The sequence below is a fragment of the Pithys albifrons genome, chromosome 2 (assembly GCF_047495875.1).
Source record: "Pithys albifrons albifrons isolate INPA30051 chromosome 2, PitAlb_v1, whole genome shotgun sequence".
Classification (NCBI taxonomy): Eukaryota; Metazoa; Chordata; class Aves; order Passeriformes; family Thamnophilidae; genus Pithys; species Pithys albifrons.
The window spans coordinates 57,567,019-57,590,353 of record NC_092459.1 but is presented as its reverse complement, the minus strand read 5'-3'; the positions used below and the strand labels follow the sequence as shown (position 1 = coordinate 57,590,353).

Below are 23,335 nucleotides of genomic sequence, written 5' to 3'. Positions count from 1 at the left end.
GAGACTCCAAAGTATCTCTAGGCAACCTGTTACAGTGTTTGACTGTTCTCACAGTAAAGGGTTTCTTATTATCTTTAAATCATATTTTGTGTGTTTCAATCTTCATTTGGTGCATGGAATTATTCCTCCTCTAATGCAGGACTTTGCATATCCCCTTGTTGAACTTTGAGAGGTTCAACAAATGGTTGTTGACACATTTGTGAGGCCTGTCAAGGTGCCTCTGAACGGTAGCCTGTCCACCTGGTGTATCAGCATCTCCTCCCAGTTTTTTATCTTATGCAAATATGCTGAGCTTGTACTCAGTCCCATCATCCAATTCATTAATGGAGAAGTTAATAGAGTGGACCTCAATATCAACCACTGGAGAGCACCACTGGTGACTGGTTTCCAGCTACATTTCGCATGAGTGGCTACAAACTTCCAGTCTATATGGCTCAGCCAACTTTCAGTGTGCTGCACTGTCTATTTATACAGTTGGTACTTGAGCTGTTTGTCTGTGGGAATGTTGTGGGGGACGGTGTTAAAAGTCTTGCTAAATTCAAGGTTAACAACAACTACAGCTTTCCAATGACACTGTTGAGGGCTGTGCAAGAGATAAAGTTTTGTCAAGAGTATGGTTAGAATTAGTAGAAAAAAATAATGATTTTTGTCAAGTATTAATTAACAAAGTAGGAACGACAAAACCAATACAAGACATGGGTGGACTTATTTTTACATGTTATGTATAAAGCACTTCATTAGAGAGATTTTATAAGATTTAACAACAATTTAAATTTAAGAAAATGTAAATTGTGTGCCTTCCTCTCATGAAGGTTGTGTTAAATTTGAGAGCAAGGCACAGAATTTAGATTTTCTTACTGTCCATCATGATAGGTTGTCAGTTGAAAATTTTCTTTGAGAGTGTAACTCATCATATCAGGGAATCTTCATGTCTGCCTCAGTAAAGCTGCAGCTATGTTGATAGCTATTTCGATCATCTGAAAAGTTTGCTAGATATTTGTCTTTGGAGAAAGTCAGTTTTACATTTATAACTTAGATTCCCAGAGCTTTATGGCTGGTCCTATTATTCATTCCACTCAAATTTATGTTTTATGTATAGCAGAATTACTTTGTTCTTGTTTGATTCTTGTTTAGAACTCTTTAAGGAATCTCTCTCTAAACGTATGTAATTTCAGCTTGCTGAATTTCTTATCTTCTTTCTTTAATTTTCTTCTTTTTTTTTCTTGGTAGTAAAATTTGTTTAAGACCTGTCTTGAACAATCAGAATTGAGGTTTCACCTTCCCTGTGCTATATAGCTCTCCTTACGTTCTTCCTTAGTGCTAGTTTTAACATATCCATCCTGTAGTGCTGTTCTGCTACACTGCACTGTAGCATTATCCAGGGCTTTGTCTTAGGGATTCCTGTCTTTTCCTTGTCGTGTTCTCGTCTTTGTACTTTCTTCCAGGGTAACCCATTTCCTAGTTGTTCTTTTTTAAACAAATAAGGAAGTAGCAAAAGATCCAGACTTCAATTACACATTCTCTGACAGACATTAAACTCCCCTCTGGCCTTGTTTGCCTTTCCTCCTTAAGACTGTGAGCATCTTTGCACAGTGAAATCACCTTCCTATGAGACACTGTTTTGCAGATCTGTGGCATGCCATGAAAGAAATGACTGGTGTTTTTGAGCTTTACTCAACAGTGACTCTTCAGTAACTCCCACTATGTTCAGGACATGTTTTCTAAAATAAGTTTTAGCTCTCAAGTCACTGTAATTAGCAGTGACCCTAACTGTTAACTATGTGGGAGATTGAAGCTCAACTATAAATACTACACAGATCTTTTCACTAAAATTTGGACTTCAATAAAACCAGTTAATTAAACTTGCTCTTAAAAATTAATTACGTATGCACTAGAAACGTGATGGTTCTTGTATCTTTAAAGAAAATCTCAAAAACAAAAAACACAACACTTTGGCAGGGTTGAGAACAATTAGAAATTTTCTCCCCATTAACACAACTGACAGTCAAAGGTGTTTTCCACCTATATAAAGTGAAAGCTTCAAAGCACTCTTTCTCACTCTCTGAAGATAATAGCAATACTGACTTTGCATTTAAGTCTTCCATTATATTTGATAGACTATTAAAAACTTTTTTCAGTCTCAAACAAAGATAAAAATAGATTTCTGCATCAAACATAAAGAAAATGTTTATGCCTCAAATATTCTTAAAATACTATTTTTATTCTTGGTTTTTTTTTAAAAATCAGAAAAAGGTACATGAAGTAGCATAATTCAGACTTTTTTACAGATACTGGAGAAACACTGTCAAAAGTTGCATCCTCATATGTTACTGAGTTCCAGTCCATGCAGACAAATTGAATGGCACACAGATGACTGATTATGTGCTTTTTTTAATCCTAGCATGTTAGTGTAAATACTATATTTTATCAAATTTTTGCATAAAGTTGAAATCTCTTCCTATTCAGTTTTTAAGAGAGATATCTTGAGTGTGTGTTAAAGATGTCATGTCAAGAATATAAAAACAAGAAAAGAACTCAATTTTGTTTTGAAAGAATCTGGATATATCTGTTCCACCTTCTAATTGTAATGTGTGCTGCCTCATTAGCTCACCAACAGCTCCATTTAGATTTGCTGTAATGGTGAAGGCAAATAAGCCTTCAGGGCTGCACAGATCAGAGCTATGGACATGGTGTAGCAATTTGCCATAATGTCTAAGTAGCATTGAGATTTTTCTTTTTAGCCCTACATCTTCTTAAAATTGGGGCAGGAACTTATTGTGAGTCACAAATACATACCTAAAAGTGGTTCCATACCCACACCATTAGTTGAAAGTGGTTTGAGTGTAATACAATCTGCTAGGAGGAATAGGTAATGATGGAAACTAATTTTCCTTTATTTTATGTATAAAAAAACTTACAAAAGAGTAGTAGATAATGTATAATAATCTCAGTTTCTTAATCCCATTAGCACTGCTGAGTATGCTGGGCTTTTTTTGTGATATTGATTAAACAAATAATGAAGTGATATTATGAGACCTGTGCAGAAGGGTTGTGGTAGCCTTTAACCTGGTGGCCTGATATGTTCATCTTTTTCTTTTATTCTTATGACTATAGAGAAAGAAATGAAACTTTCCTGTTCACTAAGGGGTAGTCATAATGTCCTCAGTGTGATCAGGCAGTCTGGTGGGTGAAGTATCTTTGATTAGTAATCTACTACAAGTTGCCTTTTAGTCTGAAACTGGATAAAAATACAGAACACTATTAGGATATCCTATAGAGGTGCTGCCAGCATAGGAAGTGATACATGAGAATAAATGCTTGCTGAGTGGTTAGCTTCCTGTAAGCTACAATCTGCTTCTAGTAGATTATGTCATGTGTTTGACAAGGGTGAATGTGCATTAAGATGAAAGAAATATGTGCCTAATATTTGTCTCTTGCTTCTCAGTTATTTTTCTGTATTTTTATGCAGTTGCCTGCTCTTTCACATATATGAAGAACTGATCCTGCCTAATAAATGTTTCAGAAATTTAAACTTTCAAAAATTTTCAAGACAATTCTTCTAATAGTTTTGTGGGGATAGATTTTTTTCACATGTGGCCTTTACACTTACTTATTCCAGTGGGACAGTGGTGCCAAAAAATAGAAACTTTTGCCTAGTATTTTCTTTTGCATTCCTAAATGTAGAAATGTGAATTGCTTTCTGTTATTATAACAAGGATCTAATTGCAACTTTGCAGAATTCTCAGATTTTCGGTAATTTGTAGGACATAATTTCTTCTAACTCTATGATTCGATCAAGTACGTATGTTTTCGTTCTTTTGGAAACTGAATTACTAAAACTCTTACGAGAAAGTTCAGCGCTTTTTAAGTAAGTAAGCTTGACTTATTTTAGTCCCTAGTTTTTTCAGTGTATTAATCTGTTGTGGGTCTCTTTCCCCTATTGACCAAAGATAAAAATACCTTTACAGTCATTACAAGGCTTTTTTTAAACTGAAAAGCATTGCATAGTCACAGAACATTTATTATAGTGAATTACGTTTTAGATCTAATTAGCAGATTTTCTCTTTATTTTTCAAAATATTGTAGGAGAGCTCATTGCAGAGAAATTACCAGCTGAACACCACAAATCAGGTCTCAGCAAGTGTCGACTAACATAACTATACTGAAGTTAGGTAAAAGCATTTTTACCAGAAGGAGAAGAGAATGAAGTCTAAAATGTTTTTTATAATATGTCTGTGTGTTAATTTGAATGGGAACTTGCCTGGGGAAAATGGTCATTCATTTTAAGATTTTCATATCTCTCACTTTGACTTAGGGGAAAAGTGTAAGAGAGAAGGGAGAAAGAAAATAAAACTTTTTTTGTTATTATTTGCTTACAGCACAATGGAAGAACTGAAAAATGCAACTTACAAATATTTTTCTAAAAGTTAATTTTCTTTTAAAGGAATAGAAATATCTATCACAAGATTTTTTATTTTTTTATACCTTTTTTATGGTTCTTTTATAAGCTATTTTGCTGTACCATTCACATTTTTAAGTAGCTGTGTCTTATTTTCTTCAATGCAAATAGGTTACAAAGGCTCATGGTGTTCCAGCTTATAGCTGACTTTGGGTAAATAAAAATTAAGAGTACAAGGACACACCTGTGCCCTCTTCATGGCCTACAGGCAGCTCAGGCAATTCTACAGGGAAAATTCTACAGCAATTCTGCTGTGCTACCCATGTTCCTTGACAATATGAGAGTTTTGGCTCAAGGCACAAATACAGGACCTTGTTTTAAGGCAGAAGAGCTGAGTGTTTATATTTATAATATGAATAGTAAAAATGATCTTTTAATTTGAAAACATAAATTGTATAAATAGATTCATTTAACCACAAAAATGTTCCTACAGAATAGTAAAGACACAGAGACATATCCATTAACATTAATGACAATCTAGTTCTTCTATTCTAAAAGGTAGCTTATCCAGTTTCTTCTATCTGACTGATAAGATGTTATAAATGCCAGAAGAGTTTGTATTTTCTAGTTAAACTTGCTAGAATTGTTTATACTGAGATCAAAGATACACATGTTCCTTTATTATATGTTCTTTTTCATGTTTCTTCTAGGTAAGTTAATTAAAATATTTCACTAAAAATTACATGAAATACAGAGCACAATAACAGCAATCTTTGAAGATTCCAAAAACTTTATCAAAAGAAGACCATTTATATTTACTTGAAATTGGTGTATGTTAGGGTAATTACTGCTGAGCCTTCAGGCTAAAGGAAGTACCCTCAGCCAAATTACACAAGGGTGTGGATTAAATGAAGCATTACTCTCTGTTTGGCAGCAGTGGATGTAGATTGCAAAATCAGGGTGTGACGTAGTACTGTGGAAAGTCTCTGCCAAAAGTGATTTGGCCTAAGTGTGCCCTTACTTTCTCAATTGTGTGGATCCTAAAACAACTGAATCTAATTAATTCCTAAGAAGATAGGTCCTGTTAACTATTTTCACTCTGAGCTTGTCTGTAATTTTGAGCTATTGAGCCACAAGACAGCAACATGTTTAAATGCAATTTTAGCTATTCACAGAGGTGGAAACAACCCTTCTGCCAAGGACTGTGCAGTAAGGTATCAGTTCTCATGTCCAGCAGAAAGCTCAGGTCAGCTGAGCTGACTGTACAGCAGTAAGCATGAGTGAATAAGATGAGGAAATTGATCCCTCCTTGTATTGGTTCAATCCTTCTGTTCCTGTCATTTCCAGAGGATCTGGGAGAGGCAAAAGACCCAGTAGCAGCCATGGTTCACAGGAGGGAGACATCTCCATCTTCCAAGAGGAGACATTGACTTCATTGCTGGTTTTGATACGTTAGCAAAACCCCAAGTACATTAAAAACAATAAAATCCCCCATGTTTTAAACAAGCATTATTCATCCCATTTTGGTATGCATGCATACTTTTTCAACTGTTTTGAACAGCCTTTGATAATTTTGTTGATAGATTTTTATGTGTGAAACAACTTTCGTGGATTCATACGCACCTTGTTATCTTCATTGCTGAAGCACCGATTTCAGTGAGAGCAAGCTTCCCTCAGATGATTCATTCTACTAATGTAACACCATTTAAGTTAACTTTGGCTGTCTGTGGTGTACATTATGCTCTGCAATAGACCGTGGTATCTATGTAGTTTAGTAACATTCATACTGGTTCTGTGGAAACTAATGCATCAAGAAAGCAGAAGGCACATACAGAGAAGTGGGTTTGTAACTTAGATGTTGCGATTGTCACACCACCTCGTAGCCTGCTGTTATAGACAGAGTTGGCCTCAATGTACTGCCTTGATCCAGGTGAAAGGAGAGCTTCCCAGCGAGCTTTCTTGCTTACTGGAGGTTGTAAGGAACAGCTCATTGTTTGTTGGCTTCAAATGACATATTAAAATTCTCTTAAAACTCCACTTCTGAAAACTTGTATTTGGGTGTTTTCTGCAACCTTAAGGCATGCAGTGAAGCAACAGATTGCAGGGTTTCCTTTCCCATGTTTTCCTCTCACAATCAGGGCTCAGTTTCTTCAGTTTTTACTTCCTCAGACAGAGAAAAAAGATCCAAGTGACAAACAGGCAAATTCAAAAAAAGCTCTTTTAGAGTTTCTCCTGGTTACTCGACCCCAGGCTTTGTTGTGGCATGCCATGTAGTGCTTTTGCAGAAGACTCTTATCCACTGTATAACAGGTAATATTTGAAACTCTGTATCTCATCTGTAGATTGATTCCAGCATACTGCATCCCCATATTCTTCTAGATGTCACATCCCCTTTTCTTATCCTGTCACTGTCTACTCCAGCGGTCTGTCCTAGCTTCTGAAGCCTCACTGACTGGGTTTTTGTACAGATTAGCTGAATGATGTTGTCATGGCATATGTTGATACAAGTCTTTCTGGAATCCACTGAGAGCCTGACTGGTCAAAGGAAACAGATTGCTGCAGCTAATATGCCAAATAATAAAATACAGAAAATTGGAGCTTCCTTCAAAAATATATTGAGCATCTTTTGCTATAGCTTACCTAGTACCAGAAAATGTTTTGAGAATTCTTTCACCTAATTTCTAGTTGTCATCATGCACCTGCAGAGCATGATGAGAAACAATTCCTCTTTTTTGTTTTTGTTTCTTTTTTTTTTTCTTGCAATGGCTGTAACTGCTAAGGTTCACTTTTTAAGATGTATTTTCAGGTGAAGATTCTAAGTAGGCTGTTTCCTAGTCCTTGCATCTTTGAATTTTTATTATGGATAGTCACAGTTAAGCACAGTTTACCTCTGGTAAAAATCAATGATCCTGTCCTTAAAGTGGGGTGGTGGGGGTTTGAGGCTGCTTCAATTCAGAGTAGGTATCTGTGAGGTGTGTCACCTCCTCTACTTCTTCAGGAGAATAACAGAGTTATGCATGTTGCTAATTGAAGAACTTCTCTGGTGAACCAGCTACTAGCTAAAACCAAGTTGATATTTATTTCCTACAAATACTCCAAGTGTATTCTTGAAATTTTTTGTTTTAGAAATTCTGAATACATACATTGTTTAATTAGTGATAACTTTTCACCCTTTGTGTCCAGCAGTTCAGTCTAAATCAATGTATGTTCTGCCCAATTATATTTGTTTCAGATTTGGCTGCTTCTGCATGAAAAGCAGCACCAAGAGAAAAAGTATAATTGTTCTATTGTTATTTGCTAAACCTAGAGTGCTGTAACACTTATGCACATCAATAATATACCACATCATATGTACCTTGATAACAGTATTTAGTGGAAATTTGTTTTCCTTCTGGTAAAGAACATAAAGGAAGCTTCCATCTTTTTTTTCTATTCACATGTGTAAAGGATTTTCAGCAACTGAACTGTATTTTGAATTAAAAATCTTCCTGCAAATCAGGTTTTCTTACCAAAACAAATAATTTTCAGAGTAAGTTCCAGGAATCGCTCAAAGAGAACAAGGTGTGTCCAGGGCTGTCTGTATCACCAGTTCTTGAGTTAATAACTGGCATGTAAGTGTGTGCAAAAACCATCTAGGAAGGTTCACTGAGCAAGGTTATTAAGACATAACAAGGTTATTAAAGCATATATTTTGAAGACTTCCAAAGTTAGAGTGCTACTAGACAATTTTCTGTGTTTTTCAGTTGTTTGGTCCTTTTGAAGAAACAAATGTTTGTAGCAGTTGGCAATGAAGTCAGTTTTAAAGAAACAGATTGCATTTTCAATGCATAATGTATAGAAATGGTGGTTACTTTCAGAGTAAACTATGGAGAAGAATTTTCTGTAGTTGATATTCAGACCTTAATAATCCCCTTCCTCTTACTGATGATTGTGAGAACTTAAGATTTGCTGCTTTCATGTGGATTTTGGTTTATTGGAAATGCTGTATGAGTCAGTAGTGATTTTAGCTGCTGCTAGTAGTCAGACCAGAAAGGATTGGTTATATAACTAAGCTTATATATTTAAGTACTGCAGTTTTTAACAGTTTGGCACTACCTGTGTGATGATGTGAAAAAAGCTATTATGTTATTATACTAACTCCTTAATCAAATTGTATCTCATGATACTATGCAAAATATTAAGTCAAATGATATTTCTTTATTCATTCTGAAGTTACTTTTCATTATTATTTTTGTTTACATCTTTAGATTTGCTGTGCAGATAGTCTTGCTTGCAAAATTCCTATACAAATAAGGTAAAAAGTCACTGGATAGGACTGTAACTTCTCCTGGCTGGCTGGACACTTGAGATGGTGTGAAGTCTTACTGTCTTCTAATACCAGCTGCAGAGATTTGTGTTGCTTATTGAACCTTGGAGAGAAGTCTGTTCTCTCCAGGATATCCAGAGTTTTAGTAATGTAGTCTTAGCCCAAAGGTGGGCACAGACCCTCCTTGTGAACCTCCTTGTCTTGATTTTCCTTCTTTTACCTCTCCTTAGATCAGGTACCGCTTTGTAAATTAAGTGTAATATAGCTTCCTAAATATGTTCTTTGCAGACAGTTTCCTTTCCCTACTTATTTTTTTGCATATCCTCCACCTAAGATCCAAGGAAACATTTGTCTAGAACAGATTACTTTTCAGCTCTTTGTCAAGTGATAATTCAAGCTTTCTGTCAGGGTCTCCTATAGTAGAAAGTGGCCCTTAATGGCCAAGTCATCTTTTTTTACTTTCAGCAAAGTATCATAATATTTGATATCCACGTATTTGTATAACCAGTGTAATTTTTGCTAGAGTAATTATAGAATGGTTGAAGGCTGAGAGTATAGAAGTGGTGATACTTTCTAAAAAGACCTCTAAATATCCACTGCTTGAAAAGCAGAATCAGGTTGCTGTTGCATTTTAGAAAACTTTGCAGACTTTGTAGGTGGAGGAAGCTGAAAAATTGTTGCTGAAAAATTATCACTAAAGTCTGTGCCCAACTGGATCTGCAATGTGTCGCTTTAATGTTGGACTTAACATTTCAGTATATTTTCCTCTGTAATAGATACCAATATTAGTCTCAAGCACTTTGTCATATGTTATTTATAAGGAAGTATATTCAGATTTTGTTACCAAAGCTGCTACAGACCATTATTTTGTTTCCTTATTCAACTGGAAACTAATTAGAAAGGACTTAATTATTCATACATGTTCTAATCACTGATATGTAGAAAAACTCCTTTGTCTGAAAACTCAAAAGTGTGGATATGGGAAAACTCATGTGTAGGTTGGTTTCACCACACATTTTCATGAAATATCAGACCAATATAGTTTCTATAGTACAAAATGAAAAGTAAACTTGGGAGTGTATTTTAAAAGCAAGGCCTTCTGTTTCTGAAAGAAGTGTGTCTGCTATGAAATTTTTTCCTTATTCTTTTGTTTTGAGACCATATTAAAAATCTTATATAATGGTTACCTGATTTAATGTCTGCCAGTGGTCTTACATTTTTCAGATTTAATAATATATTAATGGTTTGTCAATTTCCTGGAATTTTGTGGTAATATTTTGTCCCAATTAATACTCAGTACTGACAAAAGTGCTAATGTAATAGAAAAAGTAGTGGTTATTCTAAACATGATAAAGACCTGAAATACCAAGATAACATTTTTTTCCAGTATGTCCTATATGATATTGATGATACTATTTTTCCTTGAATGCAAATGTTAGGAAAATGGTACTTAAGTTCTTCAAGGACTTACAAGATTTTAATATTTTTTAGATTTTTTTTTTCAATCAAGACTTAATTTGACATTGTGAGCCTTACTGGGTAATATAGAAACTCAGTTTATGCAGTAACTGGCTGGTTTTACTTAGCTGACAACACTTTGCATTGCAACAATATTAATGGCTGATTTTGGAAAGCACTTGTGATATTCTAAGCGTATTTGCTTACAGCTAATTTAGTTTAAGTAACTGTGAGTAACTAGTCATTGCTGAATTTGTGTTGTGGGAGTAACCATGTGAAGTACATTACTTTGTTTTCCTTCCTTACACAATTTTCATTCTTTGTCTTTTATCTGTAGTCAACTCTGTTTTTTTAAAGACATTAGTGGACTCCTGAGGTCAGTAGATGCTTGACTTGCAGATAGGCTGAAATTCAGTTTAAGAGTATTAAATATAAATTAACTGAATTGATAATTAAAATTTAACCCTACTACATATTTTTAGGAAAAAGGTAAGCATAAATCCTGCTTAAGAGCTTCATTTCCTGTGATTCAGGGAGGGTAAATCATTGCAGAAGCAAAAAAAATGATGAAACAAAAAGTGTAGGTTGCTACTTCAGTGCTGGGCATCCACAACTCTAAGGGACTGCAGTTTCTATAGTTCATGAAGTATTTTTTGATAGAGTAACACCACAAGCTACATTTAATAAAATACCAAACAAGTTTTTTTTCAAGTTTTTACTTCAGCTTGTTTGTTTTAAAATAGTCCAGGGAAGCTTAGCAAAACTAATAATGGCTTTCTCAGGATATCTGCAGCACTAGAAGAAAAATAACTTATTAATGCAAAGTATGTGTCAGAGTCTGCATTTTCCTTACATCTTTTTCATCTGGCTATCTAGAACTTGTAAATAATACTGCCAATCTGATTTCAGAATGCTGATGGTATCTGTGCAGGCTTATTGATCTGTGCTGTAGAACCACTTTCTGTTCTCTACATTGTAGAAAGAAACAACTGGATACTTAGAACCTCTGCTTATTTTCAGTTGTATCTACTGCCATTGTGATGTAATGTTAGAAGTTGTCATAAAATTAGCACATTCCTGATTAGCATGAATTCAATAAATGTTCTTTACTTCAAAAGTATGCTTGGGACATGTGCTACTACTTGCATTGTTTATATATGGTACTGTAGAAACTTAACATTTGCAAGAAAAATGTAAGATGATGGTTTGATAAGATTACTCAGAAATAATTAGGTGGGTGTGTAGGCTGCTAAATGTATTTGATTTTAATCTCTAATTAAAAAGTTGGATTTTTTAATTGTTTTTGTGATGCAATAGTTTTTACTTCATTATGCTTTTAGTAAATAGAGGCCAAATTCTGCCTGTTCATTCTGCCTAAGTACAGAATAAATGCTTTCAAATGAAACTGTTTTTCTCAAAGCCTATGATAGACTATCTCCATTATTCCTCCTGAAGAATAATTCTCTGAGCAAATACATGTTTGTGTTCTTTTATACCTTGAACCAGGAATGAAAATGATGGCTAACCTTGAATGAATATCTCTATGCATTCTTTTGGCTGATGAGAGATATAATTATGTTGTGGGATCTGGCACTGCCAGGAGCGTAGTGTTTTCATGTTGATACTGTCTGATTCTGAGGTCTCTTATATGAAGATTGGAATTAGTTGATGTTACAGCAAAGGTATCTCTCTGTGGATCTACAGGTGTGAATTCAAGCCTTGCTCTGTTCTACTGCTCCACTCCTCACTTCACTCTGCTTCAAGGACACACTTACTTGGTTATTTGGGCTGGGGAGTCAGAGACTACCAGATGGAGTAGCTCAACATACTTGCATCGGTCCTTGGATAAGGAAGTTACCATGTTAAAGCACACTGGATCTGTTGTCTTTCTCAGTTTAGGACATCTGTGACTCATTTGAGAATCCAGGGTTCTCCTGTTACCTGGAGTTGGGGCATCTACTAGAAAATCACATGCTGTGTGAAAGAAGGTGCAGCAGTATGGAACTGCATGCTCCTGAATTGTGTAACTCCCTAAAGCTGCTTTTCTAGGTAACTGTTTTAATACCAGTATTTAGTAAACTATTTGTTAAAAAGGTAAATTTGCTTACTTTTTTAATTGAAAGATTATCCTTCTGTGCAGACTTTTCTGTGTAGTTTAGTATTTTGAACAGTAACCAAAGCCTGATTTATTGACATAATTTTTCAAGTTTATTTTGTTAGTTTTCAAATTTTCATTGTATTAATGGGGATGGAGAAGGAAAACAAAAATGTTGTGCTTTTCCACCTACCAACACAGCTCTGTTTTAGCTTAACTGATAGGGGAATGGTGTGGGTTGGGTATTTTGTTAGATTTTGGGGGTTTTGTCATTGTCATCTATATCAGTCTGTACTAATTGAAGAAGGGACATCTGGCTGCAGTAGAGCCAAGGCTTTCCTTTCAATTTTTAAAGTGTACTTAGCATGCAAACAGCTCTCATATCCAACTGGCAAAAAGAAATAAGCAGAGCATTTTCTATTACTTATAAAAACTGAGGCAATAAACAGAGATTCTATTTGTCTTATAGACTTTGAGGCTTGGTTTTAAGTGGATAGATTTAGGTTAAAAAATTGGAACCTGACTTGGAAAATGAGAAAAACATTGAGGAGATAGTTCTGTTTTTTCCAAATACTCTGATCAAATTAAAAAGTGGGGAACACACTATGAGAATTCTGGTAATGGCTGACATGGAGTAGACTTCTGTCAGTGCAGAATTCACAGGTGTCTGTAGAAGACCTTCACATTTAGTAATGTTGCCATCACAGCACTTTCATATATATACTTAAATATGGCATGTGAGAACTGCCTATTTTCAGTATATACATTTTATGTGATTTCCAAGATCACAGAATCACAGCATCATTTTTGTTGGAAATGTCCTCCAAGATCATCAAGTCCAACCTTTGACCTATCACCACTGTGTCAACTAGACCACACAGACAGTGGTTTCTTGAACACCTTCAGGGCTAATGACTCCACCTCCTCCCTGGACCATCAGTTCCAATGCTTAACAACCCTTTCTTTCCCTGAAGAAATTCTTCCTGATGTCTAACCTGAACCTTGCCTGGTGCAGCTTGAGGCTCTGTCCTTTTGTTCTGTCACTTGTTACCTAGGAAAAGAGGCTGACCCCCATCTGGCTGCAACCTCCTTTCAGGTAGATGCAGAGAGTAGTAAGGTCAGCCCTGAGCCTCCTCTTCTCCGGGCTCTACAGCCCCAGCTCCCTCAGATGCTCTTCATGGAACATGCACTCCAGAGTCTTCACCAGCTTCACTGCCCTTGATACAGGCTCTCAAGAAAATGAACCATTTCCTTTGGCATAGTATTAGTTACAAAGAAGATGCTGTTTTAGAAAGAATGTTAAAAATACTCTGTTACTTGTCTCACTTGTATCTGCTTTTGAATGTAGTTTTCTTGATCTACCTTCAGACAAATGTGTCCATAACAGTTTTAAAAGCTATTATGTAGATTAAACTTCATTAAAACAGTTTTCAGTGTACTTAATCCTGTCAGTTTTCCTGCTTAATATGAAATATCTTCAAAATTGAGTATACCTCTCACCTATAGCAATAGATATTAGTAAAACATCTGTTTTATTGGTAAAATAAGAGGTATACTTGTGTTGAGTGTATGAATCCATTCCTTTAATTTTATGTGACTTGCATCTGAAAATGTTTGTGGTGGGTTTTGAAAGTATTTTTGATCCTGTGTTTAAATAATGGAAAATAGGTTCTTATCAAATATTTAAAAAGTCTTTTTATTTAATGAATTCCGTTTGATATTTTAAAGCGTAATTGGTTTGAGGATAAAACCTTTGAGGAAAGATTAATATATCTTTAGCACATTACAATATTGTCTTATTTATCTTATATAAATAATATTGAAAAATGAAATTGCTGAAAGCTTTTACTTAAAACAAACATACAGAAAAAAAACCAAAACCAAAGAACCCTCAAAACTTTCCTTTGAACTAAAGCAGAGATTAAACCGTGTACTAGAAGACCTTTGGTCATAAAGATCATACTTTTGAATAGGTGTCTGTGCTGAAAACATAATTCTGTTTACTGGAAATAGTTTTAGAGCCACAGAAGATGAGTAGGAAAAGGCCTGAGCTGATATACACATATTCACCTCATATCTGAGTTAACTTTTTTCCAGTGTTTGTTTTTTAATTGAGTGTATTTTAACTACACTATGTTGCAAGAGGCCACAATGCAATTTAATAAGAATGTCTGCAATAAGAAATACTATTTCCTAGAGGCATTGTTTATTTTCATGTCTTTCAGGATTTGTTTGTGGGTTTTTAGTCATTAGCAATTAGTATTAACTTAAAGTAAAACTCAATTAAAAATAAAATAATGTGGAACTGAAATAGATTTTTTTTCTCTTTGCGTGCTTTATAGTCATTCACCACAGAAGTCTCTGAACCTTAACTTTTTTCAGTTTTCTTTGATATGTCTTTCTTCTTTGATGTTGTGTGATGTTTTGAGAATATTCCAGGATGAAATTTTGGATGCTTACATAACCTGTAGATTCCATGTGACTGGAATCCTTGGAGATTTATGATGCTTAAAAATCTTGAGTAATTAAAAAATTAATTTATCAAGAACATTTCAGAAAGCAAGAAAAAGCCTTTTGAAAAGGTACTTAAAACGTGATTTCTGTAATGAATGTTCTTTCAGCTTCTCTTAAGAGAGCGTTTTTTCACATAAACATTTAACATTGGGTGGTTGTAGACAGTCCCTTAGGATAATAGTGGATTAATGTGACTCCCTAGAAGGCTTTTTTCCGTATTCTGGCTCTGATGCTATTAACTTAAAAGAAATAAAATAGCTAAAGATGCTGTTGTTTAAAGGGGAGTTCTTAATAAGTAGAGGCATTATTTTGGGGCACTGTTGCTGTTATCATATCAACTACTTTGTGCATTTCAGTCTGACTATTTAGAATTTGGTCGCTTCACACTGATTTGCTTGTCTGAGGCAGAGGGTAGTTCTTCAGTGAAAGCATGCAATAAAACTGGGAACTTGGTAGTACAGATGTGCCTTGGACAGGACAACTGCTTGGTTTCTGTCTTCCTTTCTCTTTAGCTGCAGTTATACTGGCAGAGAATATATTGCCACAAATGACCTGGAGGGAATTGAGGATTAAACTTTCAGCTCACTGTTCATATACTGTGCAGGAAACTGGCACAGTTTCAGCCTCCTCTCAAGGCAAGCAGCTACCTTGTTTTTAGGTTTTTGGTAATCATTTCCCAAAAGCCAGTACATGCTTGGACTCACAAGGTAATTGTAACAATAGGTTTATGTGGACCCTAAAGAAGAGCTGTTCTGCTGTTGAATTGTGTCAATATGAAAATTTTGATCATTTGAGAAAAAGCATTAGCATCTATCATTTTGAGACTTCTAATGTTGCAGTTAGATATTAACAGTAAGTTCTTTTAGAAATAATCTCTCCTTCTCATGTAAAACTCTGTATAAAGGAGACCACTGGAGAATCAATGCCGATCAGTAAGAAATGCAGTAATTCAAATGTTGATACTTGAAAAGGGGAGATTTGCTTCTCAAGATGTTCATGATTTTGAAGGTGAAGACAGCAGTGCTGTTAAGAAAGAAGATTATTGAATAGTTCAGTTAATCCTCTGCATCAATGAAAATGCTTCTTCATTAGTGATTCTGAAGTATCCTTAGGACAGTCTAAATTAATCTAGTTGTTGGGGTTTTTTCAGGCTTGACCTTACAAGGGATTTGATGACCTTTCTAAAAATCAGACTAAGTGAGAGTCCCAACAGGTCATGGTGTCTTGTAAACTTCATTTTTAGATTAAGTGGAAATGTTGTTCTACAGTCCTGATCTCAGTTTCAATACCTCACTATAGTAGTTGAAAAGTGTGCAGCCTGGAATAAAGATAACCAAAGCAAGCACTGCTGAGGCTATTAGTCACACCTGCTTGATGTCATTTACATGCTTCATCAAGCATGGAACCATATCAAGCCAATAGCTTTGTAGCGTTGCTTTAAAATTCTGCATCATTTGAGAAAGAAGGGATGGATATTCCCTTGCTTGCTGAACAGACCTTATTTTGTGAATAAGGTAGATTTGAGCAGGATTTTTTTTTGTTTGGTTTGGTTTTGTTCTTTTATTGTTCTTTTTTTTTTACTATGACAGTTCTGAATGTAGGGGCTACTAAAGGAATACTTGATAACTGAAAAGTACTAACAGGTAACACTCAAGACTAGTTTGGGGTAACCAGTAAGCATGATCATAGAATATTTGAGTCCAGGTGTGCTGTGGTCTGTTTACACCTCAAGCAAAGTAGTAAGAATTTTCTGTTTGTTTTGGCTTTGGTCATGGAAAACACTGAGTCGAAACCAGTGTCAGCTTCCAGAATTCAGTACAGCATTCCCTGTATCTTTCTTGCACATCTGTCTCCATCGTACAGGTGGAGCATAACAGACCTGCACTGCCCTTTGTTGAATCTAAATTGGAACTATCAGGCTAACAAAAAGTTTCCACTTGACAAGCAGATAAATATGGAGACTGCACAGGAGTACTCACACTGATAACCATACAGTTGAGAAGTACTTGGAAGTAATGCACACTTTTCCTTTGGAAAACAAGAAAGTCAAGGATATTACTGATAAAACCACAGATTAATTTTGGCATTGATTAAAATTTGATTTTTCCAAACAAATGATTTTCTTTATCAAATATTTTGTATGTCTTTTGTCTTCATATGGGTTTGTATGAATTGACACACTACAATGCTCAAATTAAAAATCCTATGGTGGAATACTTATGGGTCTAAAGAAAAAAAATTTTTTTACATGCAGACATTTTATTGGTTTGAGGGGTTTTTTTATTCCAAGAGTTGATATGAGACTTGTATGCAATTATCTCTGTAGCATCAGGGTTTGTAACTATATGAGTATGTAGATAATAGTATCAATAGGAGTAATATCTCCACTGACTTCTGCTGTTCGTGCTGAACAAATGTCTTAGCAAATAGTTCATTTGAGGAAAGGTTAGCTTCAGATCTATCATCTTGAGCATGGGATGAATTCAGAAAAACGTTTCTTATCTCTTTCTTCTTCTTAAAGGAGATGGCAAAAAGTAGTAAAAATCAAAGTAACCCTTTCAAAATTAAGTACTTCAGAATTTTTACAACCTTTTTTGAAGTTACTAAATCAGAAATCTTTTAATTCATACACAAAGTGGAATAATGCATTATTGCTTGCATTTAGGGTTTTTCACAAGTACAAAGTCACATGCAGAAGATCTGCAGGAGCATGGTTTAACTATGATTATTTGAACTTGTAGATTTTATTCTACTTAGAGATATATAAATATCTTAATGATTAAACATTTATGAGTAAATCTCCTGTGAAAGTCAAAGCCAGTAGGCTTTAGAAAGCATATCATAGGTGGAGTTGTGCAAGCTTCCTTGTGGAGCTGTGCTGGTACATGAGAATCTGAATCTGAAAAGTCCTCTTTATTCAGATACCAGACTCCTCAGAAGCAGGCTTTTGGTGTGGCAAATAAAAATGAGTTTTCAGAACTTAGTCCTCTTTGAAAACAAAACTTATTTCAAAGCTAGTGTCTCACAGAGAAAATTCAGTTAGCTTAACTCTATGTTGCCTGGCTTTTCTGTACTTGAGAAATTGTTCTGCAGTGAAACTAGCATATTTCACTGTCATGTTCAATGATTTTCAGACTTTTTGTATCTTTTCTTTTTAAGATGTTTTCTTAAGTATACTACTGAGGAGACCAATAACAAAAAGAGAAATCCATAGATGATGAAAGGATTTTTGTGAGCTTAGTAGTTAACATAATAGTTTGAAAAGAAAAGAATTTACAAGTACTTGTTCAAGTGTGCTATGTAGAGAGTGAATAAAATAAACAGCAAGATGTGTTTTGATAGGAACTCAGATGATCAAAGGGAACTACTGAATAGGCATAGTTATTCTTTTAGATAAAATAAGGAGTAATTCCTTTGTGAGTTTTTGTGATCATTTCTGTTGGAAAACTTTGTATGCATTACTCAGAAATTCAATGAAGAGAAAAGCAATACAGTCTAGATAATAGTGTCAGCTTTGAGCACGAGGTGGCATGTGGACATAGCTTGAGCTACTTCTCCAAGTCATTTGAATGGAAATATTGGATTAGTTAACCTTGTGTCAGGTCTGTTAGTTAAATAAACCCTCCAACTGTTCCTGACTGAAGGATGCATAGTTGTGACTGAAAGATGCTGCTGCTTTTCATTAGAATTTTGTCAAACATATCCTGCTAACATAATGATTTTAAAATAAAATGGTTTATTCGATGGAAAAGGATAACAAGCAGAAAATTCACATTCTTTTCTTTTCACAGGGGGTTTCAGCCCAGTAGGAAATCCTCTTAGCCGAACACTATTGGGTAGACTACAGACGGTATGGAATTCTCTTTTTGCATTTTTTTTAAATTGATGTTTAACTATAAAATGTCATTATTCAAAACTTCTTATTGTAGAGAGGTGTTTTTTTATCCTGTCTTTATTCAAAACAGAGATATCTTCAAGCCAATTGTCTTTGTGGGCAAATTATTTTGTGCTGCAGCCAGCTGGTAGCAAGATCAGATATCTACAAATCAAAAGCTTTATATTTTTCGTTATTTACTTTTTGCTGTTTAGAAATAAATATGCTAAAATCACACTCCTGGATTTTTTATTATTACTAAGAAAAAAGGCATTGATTAGTAGCAAGAGAAAGCTGAGACAATAACTTAGAATGAAACTCTATTTACAGCACCATGTTTTCACTGTTTACTGTTTCATACTTGACTTTTTTGTAAACAAGTGAAATCACAACTATCCTCGTGTTTATTTAATTGCTTTTCTCTTAAATACTGATTGTAAACTTATACTAATTATCTCTGTTCCTTTCTTTTTTTTCTGTTTTCCTGATCACCATAATAAAAATCCAACAGAATCTGTAAATGCCATTAATTCCAACTATACATTTGATAAATCTGTATTAAACACATAACGTATGGAGAAAGTAGTGAGAGAAGAACAAGTAGTCCTTCTGAATACCAAATGCATTCATATCTCTATGAAGCTGGGCCTGTTGTACTGGAGATGTTAGTCCTCCTGCACTCAGGGACAGAATGGCATTGGTTAATATTCTGTTGTAATTGCACTAATCATAATTTTTCAGAAAAATGTTATAAATGGACATAATTTAACTTGGATCATTTATAGCTGTTTTATAGTTTGAATTTGGGGTTTTGATTTAGATTGGTTTAGGATTTTTTTGGACCTACCTTATTTAACAGAATGTTAATACCGTTGTGGAAGGCTTGTAAGATATGTAGGAATCACCAAATAATTGGAAAGTGTGGTTTTACATTGCTGTTTTGTTAGTGATTAAATGGTTCTTGTTTTTACATTTACAATTTTTTAGCCATCAATATATAAATTTTTAGGGAAAAGTACAAATTTTTCAACCAGTATATAAGTGTTCACACCACAGCAAGCTTGATAAACATTTACAGGATCAACTGTTTTATAAAATACTTAATAGCAGCTAATTCAAAAATATTTTTTTCTGAGAGGGCTGAATCAAGCTTTGAATATATTTGTTGCTTCTCCTATTATAAATGCAGTAATATCTATGTAGAAGCAGGTTAACCAAGTAATTGTTATAAAAAAAATAGCATATGAAATGGTGAAATTGTTGAAGAAGTTTTAAATAATTTCAGGATCTGAAGTATTTCACATGCTTCTGAATTGGTCGTTTTTATCTCTTTCTCTTTTTTTTTTTAATCCCAGTAGGCTTTACTGCAGCAGCTCTGTTTGCATTTCTGATTTCTGTTTGTACACTGCATGTTTCAATAAAGAGCATCTTGGTGCAGTTTTGGTTCTTTTTCCCTCTGGGCAAATTATAGATTCCCATGCTTATTAAATATTGAAGGACTGTAATCAAATCAAGATTGTAGTCATCTGAAGCCTAAGGAAGTAACTTTACAGTGTCTACAGACAGATTAATTATGGCTGAAAAAGTATGTATCATTCTTAGCAATTGATCCTTTTAGCAAATTTTAATCTAGCTATTAATAGTTATACTTGTGCTTCTCTTAGCCATAGATTAAATTTGTAGTTAGGTGTCCTGGTCTAGGAATGCATTGGACCAGAGAACAAGAACACATATACTACAGTGCTAACAGTATTCAGCTGTTTTCTTCTAAGTCTCAGCATATTTAGCATTTATTTAGAACTTCAGTTAATGGAGTAAAGAGATTGTGTGACATTCTTAGGAGAGGAGAAAATTAAGTAAATTTCTAACTCTTAGGTTCTTGAAAAAAAAGGAAAACAATGGAGGAACAGTAAAATCTCAAATCAGTTCTATATTTTTTAAAATATTTTAAATGTTACCTTTTAAGTGAACCAAGGGGTTTCAATCAAGCTAATTTCTCATTTTCTCTTCTTCAAAACAAGAAAAAAAAAAAAAAAGCCAAACCAAGAAACCGCCATAAACCAAAAGCAGCAGCAACAAAAAATTGCCAAAAGATAACAGTCTTAGAACGCAAGCTATTACACACTGAGGCACAGATTTACTGGACAGACAAGAGAAACTGTAACACACATTCCTTGTGTCTTTACTGGAGTGTTTGTGTAAGTAATATTCAGTTTCTCTTCCATTCTGACAGATGGCAGGTGTTGGGAAGTGGAGTGGAGAGAAGGAGTAGTACTGTGCAGCATCAAGGAAACAGGTGTTTGTCCTTCTTCATGTCACTGAATCTTTTCACATGTCCCTTTTCGCTAAAGGGAAAAGGAGGGACGGTGGCTTTGGCCCTGCATTCATACCCATTGGGGTTCACACTGGTGTGTATAGTGTTGCCTACAATTAATCTTAGAAAAATCTTATCTTTCAAGTGTTGTTATTAGAAGTTAATGGCTAATTAGAAGTGGCACTTAATATGTGTGTTTATTCTTTTACCATGAAGAATATGCTTACATATAAGGAAAAAGCATATGAAACCATCATTAGACTTTACATTTTTCCATTTTTTTCTTTAAATTTTGATATTGTGGTAATTGTAATATATTAGTTCAGTAGGAGAAATTAAATGCTGAGACTTTTACAGAAATAACAAAACACTTCTCAGTTCTTCTTTTCCTAAGAGAATGAGTGATATCTAATGCTCAAATCCTGTTGGCCACTATACCTCTGCATCAAAAAAGCAAAACCTCCGTTAGCACAATCACAGAAGCTGTTAAAAAGAAGCCATAAACATTTTGATTAGTGTATTATCAGGAGTTGATACACTTGATACAACAGTGTATCAGTTTACTCTTATATGCAATGTTCTCTTTTGTATTACTGTCTTGCAACATTTTTGTTTGGTTTTGAGTTAGAATTTCAAAGGTGTCTAAGTGAGTTAGTCATGGACAACCAGTGTGACACTTCATGATTTAGGAACTCTGCATGAACAACTGGATCTATTTATCTCTCTTTGAGGATGTACCTTAATGCTGAAATCTCGTAACAGCTTTGTTCAACCAAAATCAGCGTGACATGGTGGACTTACTAGCAAGCATTTTGTTTCCTTTTCTCACAGATGGTCTGTCTCTCAAAATGACCAACTCCTCAGCACTTAGCCATAGCCCCACATCTGTTCCAATGCAAGAAGCAGATTAACTAGTTTCCATCCTGCATGAAAAAAGGAGACATTAATATTGTATTAAGAATTACATATTCATGCATTTCAGTATGTCTGTTGCTTTTTTAGAATCCTGAAAGTGTGGTTTCATCTTGTGACACAACATTTGAAAAATGATGTTCTTAAACTGAAAGGCCAGTAGTTTTTGTTGGGTGTTTCTTGCAGTTTAACTGGTAGTTGGCACTATTTGAGGAATGGCATGGCACAGCAGAGGCAACTCTGCTGCCTTACCGTAGCTAATTTGTGGTGGACAGCTGTGGCAATTGCCCACTAGAGGCAGAGGTGTGTGCAGCTGGTGACGTACTCAGAGTATCTCTCTTAAAGACACACATCTTTTAATTGTTGTTGCCTTGTACGTTTAAGGCAGTGTCTGAGAACATTCAGCATAGTCTCAGGGTGACTCATGGATTTTAGCTTGTTATTTCCAAACAGCTCACTTTCTTCAAGCTGTTCCTAAATTGAGTGTTGGAGAGCTACATAAATACTTTATTAAAAGAGAGAGAGAGGAGAGAGAGAGAGACAGAGAGATTGAGACGCAATAATGGGGCAATATGAGTACCTGAACTAGATACCTAAATAATGCTGCTAATAATTCTGATGAATCATTTTTGAGCAACAGGAGGCACTCCCATCCCACAGGCTAAGCACATTGCCTGCACAGCATTCTTAACCTTGAGAACGGAAAATGAGAATTAGCTAAAACCTGTACAGCAGTGCTAACTACTAGTAGACCACTGAACAAGCCGCGTACTCTGAACTGCAGCTCCACCAGTCTTTGTTCAAAATTTGTTTATCAAATCAGACAGTTACACCTTTTTTTTTCCTGCTGTGCATGTACATAATTATTCAGAAGTCTTTAGGTGGTTGGTTGTTTGGTTTAGATGTTCTGGTAGATGATAAGAACTGAGTTTAACTCTTCACTTTTATACTGTGTTCACCTGTATGTACTGTATGTGTCTAACTACTGTGGCAGTTCTAAAACAACCTAGAAACTGGATGGAACCCCTGTGTTCAGGATAGTCAGTGATTTCTTTCCTATGTGGGATAAGCTTAACTAAATTATGAAGACATCATTGAGAGCAAGGATCTTTGTTCTCAAGAATGCCATTTTTTCTACTGAGGATTTGCAAGGATTTTCTTAGTAACTTGTAATGATGTTCCTTGAATGGCCATAATAAAAACTAAAACAAAAAAAAAATTGAAAATAAAAGGAGCACTACCTTTTACATACTTTTAAAAAAAAAAAAAAGAGAAGAGAGAAAGATGTTCATGTAAAAGATAGTTAAAGTAGTGACTGTAAAATGTGAAAAAGTTGAAGTATGTTGGATAAAAGTTTTCAAATGGGAATGCTTATAAGGTGTTATATCTGTTAGAGCTGGAAATGTTTACTTCACGAAGCTCACATTTGGTTGTTGTCTTCTAAAATATTTTAATTGCTGTGT

General features: G+C 34.8%; 1 protein-coding gene across 1 annotated transcript in view; it reads left to right on the top strand.

Moving 5' to 3' along the window:
* Positions 1-23,335, top strand: part of AHI1 (Abelson helper integration site 1) — a 96,767-nt gene that overhangs the window by 55,138 nt on the left and 18,294 nt on the right. The window contains 1 exon segment of the mRNA XM_071549127.1: positions 18,564-18,622. Within this exon segment, the coding sequence (XP_071405228.1) occupies positions 18,564-18,622 (59 nt within the window).